This window comes from Petaurus breviceps, unplaced genomic scaffold (assembly GCF_028583685.1).
Source record: "Petaurus breviceps papuanus isolate PSGF00001 unplaced genomic scaffold, PetGlider_PUasm1.0 90633, whole genome shotgun sequence".
NCBI lineage: Eukaryota > Metazoa > Chordata > Mammalia > Diprotodontia > Petauridae > Petaurus > Petaurus breviceps.
Window position 1 is genome coordinate 1,908,772 of NW_027187293.1, and position 13,840 is coordinate 1,922,611.

The 13,840-nt window shown below is 37.3% G+C and overlaps 1 protein-coding gene across 1 annotated transcript in view; it reads right to left on the bottom strand.

The window, feature by feature from the left end:
* The window catches only part of EXO1 (exonuclease 1), a 32,595-nt gene that overhangs the window by 18,443 nt on the left and 312 nt on the right, over positions 1-13,840 (bottom strand). Inside the window, exons 2-8 of the mRNA XM_069064476.1 lie at positions 12,588-12,761; positions 5,275-5,394; positions 4,695-4,818; positions 3,482-3,619; positions 2,432-2,644; positions 1,017-1,204; positions 163-259 (exon numbers count right to left, since the gene is read on the bottom strand). Coding sequence (XP_068920577.1) covers positions 163-259; positions 1,017-1,204; positions 2,432-2,644; positions 3,482-3,619; positions 4,695-4,818; positions 5,275-5,394; positions 12,588-12,748 — 1,041 coding nt within the window. The 5' untranslated portion in view covers positions 12,749-12,761. The remainder of the gene's footprint in view (positions 1-162; positions 260-1,016; positions 1,205-2,431; positions 2,645-3,481; positions 3,620-4,694; positions 4,819-5,274; positions 5,395-12,587; positions 12,762-13,840) is intronic.

Genomic DNA, 13,840 nt, shown 5'->3' on the forward strand with positions numbered 1-13,840 from the left:
ATTGTTTATTTCTAATCCTACACTAAAAAACAAAAGCTTTTTACTGCCACTCAAACTTAGGGCCTACTTGAGTAAATATTTGCTAAATGAAGACAATGGTACACCTCCAGAAATGCATTTGAAATGTGCTTTTTGAAAAATACTAAATTAAAAAAATGTTACCGTAGCAGTATCTGGGTTGTAGTCATCAATTTGTTCCATTGTATTTATATTTTTATTACCAAGTGCAATTTGAAAGGCAGTGGTATCATCAACATATCTAAAAGTCAATCAGATTAAGGAAAAGTATTGAGCCTCACTATCCACTACAGAAAATTCTATAATGCAATAGGTGAAAATACTATTTGTATTGACTGTAACTGAAAAATCTATAAATATGACAAAAAGAACAAGCTTGATATATACAATATTACTTTCTTATGCCAAGTTCTTGTTCATTTATTTACATATGAGTGAAATGAAGGAGGATGGATGGAAAGGATATCCTGGAGAATGCTTTGTCAGGCTCTAAAACCCTGCAGGACTGGGTATATGAGAGTTCCTGAATGAAAAAGGAGAATCCAGGCAGGAGAAGGTGGCCTCTTCTACTATACTCTACACACCCTCAAATACTTCTCTTGGTCACCTTAGTTATGCTACTAAAAATCAATATTGCCTTTGATATGTATGAATGACTCCAGGGCTTCCTAATATTTTTCTCAAGTATGTCATTTTAAAAAATGTTACATGTCCAATTCCAAATAAATCCAAAAATGATTCATATGCTGCTGATGATTTATAAACCAAAAGCTTCCTCTAAAATGTTTCCCTAAAAGAGTAACTAAAACAGATTTTTTTTAAAAAAAAAACAGATTTATGTATCAAAAAAATAAAATTAAAACCTAACTTCTCTTATGCTAGAACAGTACGATGAAAACATTACCATAAAACTATATATAATAAATAAAATTCACATAAACGTATATGCCAGAAAAGAAGGCAAAGAAAAATTCTACCATTCAATTCACAAAGGATACTGCCCTGCATAGTGTAGTGTATCTGGATCAATGTCGTCTTCATAGGCATTAAGAGGAACAAGTTTCCTTTTGATGGGATCAAAAACTAGCTGATAAAGAAAAGTATTGTTGGCTCGAATAAATCCCTTGATATAGTCTTCTGGTACTGTTATATTCATCTTAAGATAGTGCCCAATTTTCTTGATAACCTAATAATGGACATCAAAATATTATTCATGATTTCTCTTCAATTGAAGAACAAGAACAAGAACAAGAATTGAAGAACAAGAAAACAATGCTACATTATCCAAATATTTCTGAGGTTTTAAATACTGTATTTTATTGTAACTCTGGGAAGAAGAAAATAACAAACTTATTCCTGCATAAACAACTATAGATGGACAAGTCTAAATGACTGTCTACTAAGGTACAAGAAAAGAATGTAACTAAAATGCCTTATTTCATTCCTTTCTCTCTCAATTAGATAACAAGAAATTGATGAAAATGTCAAAATAACACCTACCCTCAGTTTCCATTTCTTCAATAAACAAATTAATATATTTCTTTAAGAAAATCACACCCAAAAGCTCTTAGGTAAAAAAGTCAACTAATTTGTTGAATCCCTAAAGATAATTTGCATTGTCTTAAATAGTAAAACTTCTTTAGTGAATAGACAGATGAATTTAGTTGTTTTAGGGAAAAATGAACAAATCAGAATTTTTATAAAGGTAAGAGGAAATAGCAAAGAAAATAAAGGATTTATAATTAGAATCAATTCTAACCTTGATTCTATAGAGTTATCTACCTTTAGGCCTTTCAGTATTGTATATTCCATTTTTTGAAAACAGAAAATACTTCATCTCAAACTCAGGCATAAATTAATGTTAAAAACATTAAAAAGGTTCCTGACAACTAATTTGAGATGCATTATGCTGATAAAGATAATGTATGAATCTGAAGCTTTAGAAAAATGCAATACCATGTTTTTCTAAAGGAGATGAGGTTACTCCAATGCATACAGACATTACCTATTGATAATTAATACTTAACAATAACAAGGAAAATGACATAGGTTATCAATACACTTATCTGGACCTATGGCTTCATTAGTGTATGAAACTTTTCAGTCAGGAAACCCCCTCTTCTAATGTTCTACCAATTGCTTACTAATAGGCAAATGATTCATAACTTAGAATTTAAAAGTTTCCTGGAAAGGGGGTTAAGTGACTTGCCCAGGATCATATTTCAGCATGTCAATAGACTTGAACCCAGGAAGTCTTGATTTCAAGGTTCTATGGAACTCATCACAATGCCTCTCAGATGTACTGGAATATTTCAAATTTATTTTTCTTCAACTGATTTATTCTATTACTAAAAAAAAAAAAAACAGACTGGCCTCAGAGGCTAAATTTTGAAGTGAGTAAAATGGTGCATACCTTTGTAATATCAGGATTATTGGCTATTTTCAGTAGTTTGCAAGCCTTGGCTAAGCCAATTCCATGGAGTGATGAGAGATAATCACAGCCTGAAAGAATGCACATGTAACGGAATTTTTCTTCAGTGAATACATCCCCAAGCTGCCTACACATTCCCAGTCGAGCCTGATCAATTTCCAATCCATTTCCAAGCTTGTCCATTTTTAAAATCACCTTGAGTAACGTAGAAGGAAAAAAAATTGTTAATCTTCAAACAGCCATTTTTCAACAGGTTATCAACTAATTCTAAGCAAAAACCTTTTTATCACCTTATCTATTGCAATTATTTTCAGAATTCTTATTTAAACCTTATTCACAATACCACCAAAAGTCAGAAAAGGAAACTGAGGGACGGAAGTGACTTGCTTTGGGGTGGCCAGGTAGCACAGCGAATAAGAGCACCGGCTCCAGTGTCGGGATGACCTGGGGATCAAATCCGGGCTCAGATACTTAGCACCCACCCAGAAACACCTGACCATGTAACCTTGAGCAAGTTACTGAACTCCAATTGCTTAGGGGTGGCCAGGTGGCTCAGCAAGTAAGAGCACTGGCTCCAGTGTCGGGATGATCTGGGGATCAAATCCGGGCTCAGATACTTAGCACCACACCCAGAAATAACTGGCTGTGTAACCTTGAGCAAGTTACTTAATCCCGATTGCTTAAAGAAACAAAAAAAAAAGGAAGTGACTTGCTTGGGGATACACAGCTGGTGCCTTAGCTAGGATTAGAATCCAGATGTTCTGACTCATCTAGTATTCCTTAAATCTTACCATGCTGATTCTTTTTTTACCTCATAGGATTATTGTGAAGATCAAATAAAATATATGAAGACATTTTAAAGAACACAAAGATCTTAAACCTTAAGGATTTACTAGGAAAAGCACCAAAATTATACTAATTCTCAAGCAAACCACAACAAAATTAAAGCACAAAGACCTACTTTGAATTTTCCTCATTAACATTCTATAACAGATGCAAATAAAAGTCATCTTAGGATGAATTTTTCAATACCTTTTTACACCCAAAAGCTAGAAGGTCAGAGTCCTCCGTGATTATAGCATGTACAATCCCAGCTTTATTAAGGTAGGCCAACTGTGCATCAGCTTCATAGGGTGCAACAATGCAATCCACTCCTTGGGACCGTGCAGCCTAAACAAAGAGATTAGTGTGAAGAGCTAGCAAGGTACCATGCCCCTACCTGGTCCTCAATAGTGATAGTATCAATAACCATAACAATTCAATGTTCAAGCTGTACTAGATAATTTTAGAGTTAGAAGGGAGTTGAGAGGTCATAATATAGTACATAATAGTACAGTAGTATAGTAGATCTAGTATAATCCGTATCAAACACAAGATCATTTTATTATCAGGCTAGATAGCAATGTATTTTTAATTTTTGAGAGTTTTCTTTGGAGAAATTGTCCATATTTGGTGTCCACAGAAGGAAATTCCTCTCTTTCTCAATCACCAATAATTAAGAAGTTAAAGCAATATATATGTCTGAGGAAAAGGGAAATTACTACATATATGATGTTTTTTTTTTTTGCTTTTTGGAGGGCAATTGAGGTTAAGTGACTTGCCCAAGGTCACATGGTTAGTTTTTGTGTTAAGTGTCTGAGGCCAGATTTAAACTCAGGTCCTCCTGACTCCAGGGCCAGTGCTCTATTCACTGTGCCACCTAGCTACCCCATGATCTTTTTTTAAAAAGAAAAGTGAAACAGAAAGTGGTTTTTAATTATTCAACTTACAAATAAACAGAATAAGCAAATAAAAGTAGCTTCTTGCTCTCAGATATTATAGCCTACTCTTTTCTCAGAGCACAGGACTCCAGAGTCTTTTCCAATTGGATGAGCAGGCTTCCAAAATATTCCATTTCATTCAAGCTTTGTCCTAATCCTTGGAATTTATCTCTAACGTGGTATGTCACACTAGTAATTTTTGTGCAATAACTCTAATTTGTCTTTGTATCTTCAATGCACAATACAGAACCTCACACAGATTAAGGACTTAATAGATGTTTGTTAAATTCAATTTTCTTTCTCCCTTGGACACCTGTCTTTGAAAGTCTGTTAGAAGAGTCCTTCTTTCTTAAGAGATTGCTCCCCGGACATTTTTTATCTTCTTTTCTATTACTCTAACCCTCCAACAAATTCCAACAGTTTATAGTTAATTTTAACATTAAAATCTGCATAATAACCATTTTATTAGCAATAGTATAGCTTACTTTAATTACTTGGTGGGCCATGTTATGTGTGATATTGACAGAACGGGCAAAACATTCTCTGGCTTCTGTAATTTTTCCCTCTCGAAGGAGCTGTTTCCCCTTTAGAAGGTTGGTCTGACGTCTTCTGCAGGTGAACAGAATATTAGCTGTTTTCAACAACCTTCATTACACCAGTATGAGACATGTGCAACAACTTGAAAACAATTTGAGGAGAGGTACAATGTTTTATATTTCTTAAGTATCTTTCAAAAGCACAACAGCACAGCAAATGGCAGACATTCAATAAATGCTTTTTAACAACAGTATATATCTCAGGGATAAAAAAGGTCACTCAATGTCATTTTTCTGTCAGGCAAGGAAAAAAACAAGACCCTAATTTAGTCAACCATCTTCCACAATGAATAATTTGTGATTTCTGGTAATGTTGCTGTTCCACTACTGATTGCTTAATTTGGAATTAAATTAATCCTAGTCAACAGAGAACAACCAAAGGACAAAGGCTCCCAAAATCAGAATTGGTGAAATAAATGAAGCATGGCAGGAGAAAAAAGGAAATACTAAAATACAGGAAAGCACTTACTCTCTTCGAGCCTTTTCTACTTCTTTTTTAGATGGTAAGGTACAACCATCAAATACCAGAATGGGCTTGATTCCATGAAATAGAAGCATATTAACAAATTTCATACAAAATACTACATACCTGTAAGGAGAAACAAAACAGTTTAACACATATATTGTTAGCCTTAATATTGAAAACACATAAAAATCAAGTATTATTGAAAATAAAGGCTTTTTACTCAGACTATGCTATGCAAATTAATTTACATGTTAAGAAAATGATGAACTGTCACCTCATAACAATGAAAGAGTAAAGGAAGAAAAGAATATGTAGAGTTTGAAGTTAACTAAACCAGATTGTTCCCCAAACACTTGACTAAATGTACATGAAATGAAACATATTTGTTGGCATTTCTACAGCAATACATAATCACTGAAGATGGTGGAACACACCAACTTTATACCATATGCCAGATGTGTTAGTTATTTGAGGAAGCAGAAATGGTGCTTAAATAAATGAAGTTAGTAAGAGCAGCTGCAACTTATCAGATACACATAAGAAATTGCTATTAAGGCCAACCTATCTTTGTCCTGTTACTGCTCCTGGGAATGCTTCATTTTAGCTATACTAGCTTTATACACACATTCCATCTCCCACCTCCATGCCTTTGCACATTCTGTACTTCAAGTCTAGAATGATCTTCTTTCTCACCTTTACCTCCCTCTTGGAATTCCTAGTACCATTAAAAGGGTTAACTCAAGTGCCATCTACTAAGCCCTTCCAGATCCTCCAATTGTTAATGCTCTCCCTCCAATTAGTTTGTATTTTCTTAATGTACTTTATATTTACTTAACTGTGTACATGTAGCTTCTTCTAATAGAATGCAATATTCTTGAGGTCATGGACAGTTTTCATTTTTGTCTTTATAGCTCCAGAGCCTAGCATATTGTCTGGTACACAGATGGCATTTAATAAATGATTGCTGACTTGAATTGCTGAATTTAATTTAAAAAGCACTTAAAGACTGAAGATATTGCAACAAATATAAGTTTTCCTCATCTCTCCCAGCACCTTCCCCACCTCCTCCCCCCAGAAAAACCCCCCACATACAAGTATTAAAGAAACAAAAAGGGAGCAGCTAGGTGGTGCAGTGAATAGAGCACTGGCCCTTTAGTCAGGAGGACCCGAGTTGAAATCTGGTCTCAGACATTTGACACTTAACTAGCTGTGTGACCTTGGGCAAGTCACTTAACCCCAACTGCCTTGCCTTTCCCCCTCAAAAAAAAAAAAAAGATAAATGAGAGTAGCTATGTAGCATAATGGATAAAGTGCTGAGCCTGGAGACAGAAAGACATGTGTTCAGATCCATCCCCAGATACTCACTAGCTGTGTAAACCTGGGCAAGTCACTTAACCCTGCTTGCCTCAGTTTCCTCATTTGTAAATTGAGCTGGAGAAGGAAATGCCAAACCACTCCAGTATCTCTCCCAAGAAAACTCCAAATAGGGTTACAAAAATTGGACACAACTGAACAACAGGGTTTGTAAGATGTTTTAAAGTACATTATCTATCCGGGCTCAGATACTCAGCACCACACCCAGAAATAACTGGCCATGTAACCTTGAGCAAGTTACTTAACCCCGATTGCTTAAAAAAAAATAATAAAGTACATTATCTAATGTTATCCTCACAAACTCATGAAGAAGGTATAATTATTTCCATTTTATGGACTAGAAAATTGAGTCTCAGAAGGCAAATAACTAGTAAGCATTAAAAATGGAATGTGAACTGAAGTCTCTCCTGACGCCCATTTAAATACCCTTACACGAGGGGTGGAGTCAAGATGGCAGAGTAGAAGCAGATCCTCAGCGCGACTCAGGCTCTCACCACCTCCAATCCATGTAAAAGGGGACTCTGAACAAACTTTGGAGCTACAGAACCCACAAAATGACACAGAGAAGCTAACCTCCCACTGAGGACAGCCCGGCAGGAATTGGCCAGCACAGTGCTCTGGGAGATGAGCCCAGCCCCACACCAAGGTTTTAGCCCCAAGGTGGACCTGACCAGCCACTGGCTGGAGGGACTCCAGATGACCAGTAGCTGTGGTGGTACAGAATTATCAACACATAGAAACTAAGGACAAAGTGAGAGGTCAGTGCAGTGTGGGCTTTGGGACCCAGTAGTTGGGAGTGCATCTGCTTTTGCCCCAGGGGCAAGATAACGCTGAGGGCTGGGGTGCATCCACTGCAACCTGGCAGCTTCAGCTCCTGGCCTGAAGTGTGTAGGGGGACCAAGTGATCAGTCTGAGGAGTAATCGCTCTTGCTTTAACCTTCTTGGATCTGGATTGAGGTCTAGGATAGAGGTCCTGGGGTGTGTGACCAGCTTGCCAGAGCATGTGGAGGCTTCAGAGAGGGCACCCAGCTAATATCTCTGGCAGCTGAGAAAACCCCAGCGTTTGGAATGAAGCTCCCCTGTCTGGTGGCAGAAATCCCAAAGGCAAGTAATTGAGTGGCAACATGACCAGGCAAAGGAAGCAAAGCAAAGAGAAGAATCCAACATTAGACTCCTATTTGGGGGACAAAAAAGATCAAAGCATGGAAGAGGAGGAAGACAGTGAAGTCAGAACTCCTGCAAAAAAGGTTCAAAGGAAAATATGAGCTGGTTATGGCCATAGAGAACCTTAAGAAGCAGATAAGAGACGTGGAGGAAAAACTGGGAAGAGAAATGAGAACAATACAAGAAAATTACGAAATGAGAGTCAACAGCCTGACTGAGGAGAATCACACCTTAAAAAATAGACTAACTGAAATGGCAAAAGAGGCTCAAAAAGGCAATGAGAATGCCTTAAAAAGCTAAACTTGCCAGATGGAAAAAAAATCTCAAAAGCTCACTGAAGACAATCATTCCTTCAGAATTAGATTGGAGCAAATGGAAACTAATGACTTTATGAGAAATCAATATGCTGTTAAACAGATCCAAACAAATGAAAGAACAGAAGGCAATGTGAAATATCTCATGGGAAAAAGCACTGACCTGACACATAGATCCAGGAGAGATAATTTAAAAATTATTGGACTACCTGAAAGCCATGATCAAAGAGAGAACCTAGAAATCATCTTTCAATAAATTCTCAAAGAAAACCACCCTGATCTTTTAGAACCAGAGGGCAAAATAGAGGTTGAAAGAATCCACCAATCACCTCCTGAAAAGGATCCCAAAAAGAAAACTCCCAGGAATATTATAGCCAGGTCCTGAAATTCCCAGATCAAGGAGAGAATATTACAAGCAGCCAGGAAGAAACAATTTGAATATTATGGAAACACAATCAGCATAACTCAGGATCTGGCAGCTTCTACACTGAGGGATCGAAGGGCTTGGAATATGATATTCCGGAGGGCAAAGGAGCTGGGATTAAAACCAAGAATCACCTACCCAGCAAAACTGAGTATCATGTTTTAGGGGAAAATATGGTCATTCAGTAGAATAGAGAACTTTCAAGCATTCTTGATGAAAAAACCTGAGTTGAATAGAAAATCTGACATTCAGATACAAGAAGCAAGAGAAACATGAGAAGGTAAACAGGGAAAAGAAATCATAAGGAACTTATCAAAGTTGAACTATTAACATTCCTACATGGAAAAACGATAACTGTAACTGATGAAACTTTTCTCAGTATGAAAATAGTTAAAGGGAATAGAAATATCTATCTCTATGTCCATATCAGAGGGTATATGGGCATATGAATACATATGTGAATGTGTGTATATATGTTTACAGGTATACACAGATAGAGGGCACAGGACCAATTTAATAGGAAGGGTTGATTCTTAAAAGGTGAAATTAAGAGGTGAGAGAGGAATATAATGAGAGGAGATGGGGAGAGACAGAATGGGGTAAACTATCTCATATAGAAGACACAAGGGAAAAAGGTTACAATGGAGGGGAAGAATAGGAAGGCAAAAGGGAATGGGTTAACCTTATTCTCATTGAATTTGGCTTGTGGAGGGAATGAAATACACACTAAATAGGGTATCTCACCCTATAGGAGAGTAAAGGAGAAGGAGATGAGAGGGGGGATGATGGAAGGGAGGGCAGGCTGGGGGGGGAGGGAAGTTGGAAGCACCTACTTTTGAAAAGTGACGGGATCAAAGTACATAATGGAACAAGTGGGAGGTGGGATAGGAGGGAGGGAAAGTCTTTTACAATATATGTACTATGTTAATGTTTTGCATTAACTACACATATACAACCTATACTGAACTGCTTATCTTCCAAATAAGGGTAGGTGACAAGGGAGGAAGGGAATGAATCTGGAACTCAAAGTTTTAAAATCAAATATTTAAAAAAATATATGTGTATGTATGTATGCGTATATATATATACACACACACACAAACTATTATTAATACTATTTTACATATAATTGGGAAATAAGATATACAGGCACTGGGGCATAGAGATCCACCATGCCCTACTGGAAAAGTCGAAGGGGGTATGGGAGAAGATATGGGAGAGAGCAAATTGGAGGAGGGAGTATCTTGTGGGACTGCTATTTTGGGGCGATGGGTAGAGGAAAAACGAGGAGAAAATTTGTAATTCAAAATCTGGTGGAAATGAATGATATAAATCATAAGTTTATAAAGCATTTGAAAAATGGAAAAAAAAATACCCTTACCCTACACCATGGTGCCTTTCTCAATGTGTCCATATACTTTGAAGATATGAGAAAAGAACAGGAAGCTTTGTGTGGACAATTTTCCACAACACCTCCACAGTCACACAACCTTACATGTGTTTAAGTTCTCCTTGTCTCCTTTCTCTAAACCTTCAGGCTACAAAAATAATTTTTCTTACGCAAAGATCTAGTCCTCTGTGCAAATATTTTCAGTATGCTCTCTATTCCCTACCCAGTAAAGTTCAGACTCTTTGTTCAGGGATTAAAAGCCTTCACAACATGGCATCATCTTACCTTTACAATCTTGTCTTATATTAGGTTAGGGAAGGAAAAACCACTTATTAAGCACCTACTATGTGCCAGGCTTGGTGCTAAATGTTTTAAAATATTAACTCAATAGCACCTACCTCACTTATGAGGTAGTTGCTATTACTGTCTCCATTTTACAATTGAGGAAACTGAGGCAGACAGCAGTTAAGTAACTTGACCAAGGTCATACAGCTAGTAACTATCTGAAGTCTAATTTGAACTCAGGTCTTTCTGACTATGGAACCATGTGCCTCTACTATTACTCCTCTCTATGTATTGTAGTGACTGTAGTTTGTGGTGAAACTAGACAATCTTGCCTCTTGAACACACACTCAACTATCATGGTTCTCTATTCCCTTGCTCATGTTTGGAATGTTCCCCCTCTTTACCTGTTGAACCTACATTTTAAAACTACCTCCTCTATCAAATCTTCTCTGATCTATTATACAGGACTTTGGTTTTGAAGTTCTCTACTGCATTTACATAATATAGTCGTCTGTTTAATGTTTTATCCCTTTATTAAACTGTCAGATTTACAAGAACATGGACCATTTATTGTTGTTCAGTTGTGTCCAACTCTTCATGACCCTAGTTTTTGGGGTTTTCTTGGCAAAGATACTGGAGTGGTTTGCCATTTCCTTCCCCAGTTCATTTTATAGATGAAGAAACTGAGGTAAACAGGATTAAGTGACTTGTCAAAGTCACAAGCTAAATGTCTGAGGCCAGAATTTAACTCTAAAAGATGAATCTTCCTGATTCCAGGCCTGGCACTCTGTCCACTCTGCCATGTAGCTACCTAAATATAGGGACCATGCTGTAATTTGTCTCTCTACCACTTTGCATTCTTTACTTAGTAGGCCCCTGGTGTTTGTCTAGTTTATTGATTCCTTTCCTTCTCCACCTTTATAGGGTGAAGGTGCTAGCCAAAAGAAAAGGCACAAAATAACATGAAACAACAATGGCTATGAATAATCCAGAAATGTTGATAATTTGCCAAGGAACAATAATTCATATGGGATAATCCAGTAACATATTAAGAGAATTTAAAGATCCCCAAAAGGGCTTTAAATTAAACATTAAGAACCTCTTCCTGTGTTTCATAGTCTTTCTCATTAGTAATACATTACTCTAGGAAATTTGTAAGCTCTTGCCCTCTGGAGATTTTTGTTCGTTTGTTTTTGTATGACAGCTTCCATGACAGTAACATGTATAGCATATATATTGATAAATAATCAATAGAGATAGGTTTTGTGGTTGCATCTTTCAAGGAATCTTGTATAATCTTAGCATTATATATGGGAGATATTTTGTTTGAAGAATATTTCTAAGGTTGTGTTTTGTTCTACCACATCAAATGTTTTGTTGGGGGTAGGAGTAAGGGAAATTTGGCCAATAAACAATAGATATGGTAGGATATTTTATTTTTATACTTCAATTATGTTACTATGAAGCTGTTAACAGCTGCAGAAAACTGTCCACAAAAAGCTTCCTGTTATTTTCTCATTTTTTCAAAGTTAACTCTGAAGTACATGGACACATTGAGAAAGGCAGCATGGTATAGTGTAAGGGTATTAAATTGGGAGTTAGAAGAGACTTCAGTTCAATTTCCATTTCTAGTGCTTACTAGTTATCTGACTTCTCTAAGGCTCAATTTTCTAATCCATAAAATGGGGACAATAATACCTACTCAATATTTGAGCCTGTAAATAATAGGGAGCCCCTTGAGCTTTATGACATGGTCAGACTTACACTTTAGAAAAATTACCTTGAGGGGGAAGCTAGGTGGCGCAGTGAATAGAGCACCAGCCCTGGAGTCAGGAGGACCTGAGTTCAAATCCGACCTCAGACACAACACAAAAACTAGCTGTGTGACCTTGGGCAAGTCATTTAACTCCAACTGCCCTCCAAAAAGCAAAGAAAAATTACCATGGCAACTGAGTGAAGGCTAGATTATTAGCCTGAGGTAATATTATTAAAGGTAAATTAAGGGTAAAATTATTAGCCTGAGGTACCTTGAGGTAGGGAAACCAGTTAGAAGCCAACAGCAGTAGTCCAGGTGAGAGGTGATAAAAAGTTTGACCTAGGGTTATAACTGTGTGACTGAGGTTAAAGTGGAGTTTATGAGAGACATTATAAAGATAGAAAAGAAAAGATTAAGTGACATATTGTATATGTGGAGTTAGTGAGGAGGAAGAGCTAATGAGATAGTGAAGATTCAGGCTTAGGAAGCTAGGAAGATGGTGACTTCAACAAAAAGCCTGTTCAATGTTACAGACTTAAAAAAAATGATATCAGCACTTATAATTAAGAAATAACCAACAAGTACAAAAATAGATGGATTCATACTTACTGATCAGTAGGTTCACCTTTGGCTAACTTTTCAGCACAAGCAAAGGCTCCTTTGTGAAGCCAACAGTATGTATCCACAGCCACCACCTGCCCTTTATACTTCTTTATATGGATGGGTTCAGAAGCATCTTTGATGAACTGAAGCAAACCTTGTATCCCCATCCTGCTAGTTATACTGAATGAGAAAGAAAGAAAGTAGAAACATGGAAAATTTTAAAATACATACAGCAATTAACAAAAAAAAAGTTCAAGAAATACAAGAAGGAAGTCTGGTGGTCATTTAAAAAACAATTTATTTGGAGGGGTGGCTAGGTGGTGCAGTGAATAGAGCACCGGCCCTGGAGTCAGAGGGATCTGAGTTCAAATCCAGACTCAGACACTTAACACAAAAACTAGCCGTAAAGGAAACCAATTTATTTTCTGGACTTCTGAAAATTATCACTGTTTAAGTGTGTTAAAAGGGCTTCCCTTTCCCAATCAGGCTTTACCAGCTCCATAGAGATGAGGACTGGTTCTGTCATTTCCTTGTTAAAGGCAACATGCCCAGGAGGAAACTACCAGGGCAGGTGGGAACTTTCTCTGCAACTAGTCTTAGAGAGGTGCCTAAAGCACTGGAAAGTGAAATCACGTGCCCAGGTCAACCATCGAGTATGTATCAAGAGATGGGCTCTGAACCAGGTCCTCCTGAGCTCTGGGGCCAGGCTGCCTCTTCTACAGCTGCAAAATAAGTGTTGTGATAAATTCCATCATGTATACCAGCTGCAAAATAAGTGTTGTGATAAATTCCATCATGTATACGTATATATGCATATACATGTATACATAATGGAATTTATATATAGCTATCTCTTCACACATACACACAAACATAGTTTATCTCACATATATGTTGAGATTATATATTACATCTAATTTTACATTTATATTCTCACGATGTTTCCTCCTGGTCACGATGCCTCTGGCTAAGGCATCCAAGCGCTCAGCTTGATTGATTGAGGGCTTTCTCTCCTCCCCACTATATGATCGCACATTATTAGGCTAGGACACGCCAGAAAAAGGTACCACTGCGAATTTACTATTAACAGCTAGGCCTCAGACAGCTAAGGTTTGTAAAGAGTGGTGTCTCATTAGCCTCCCACAACCCGGAGGGCCGGCTGAGGCTAAGTGATTTTCCTGGGGTCACAGAGCTAGGCTGTGACTCGGGTCTTCCTGACAACAGGTCTGGCGCTCTATGCACGGGGTCACCGGGCCTGC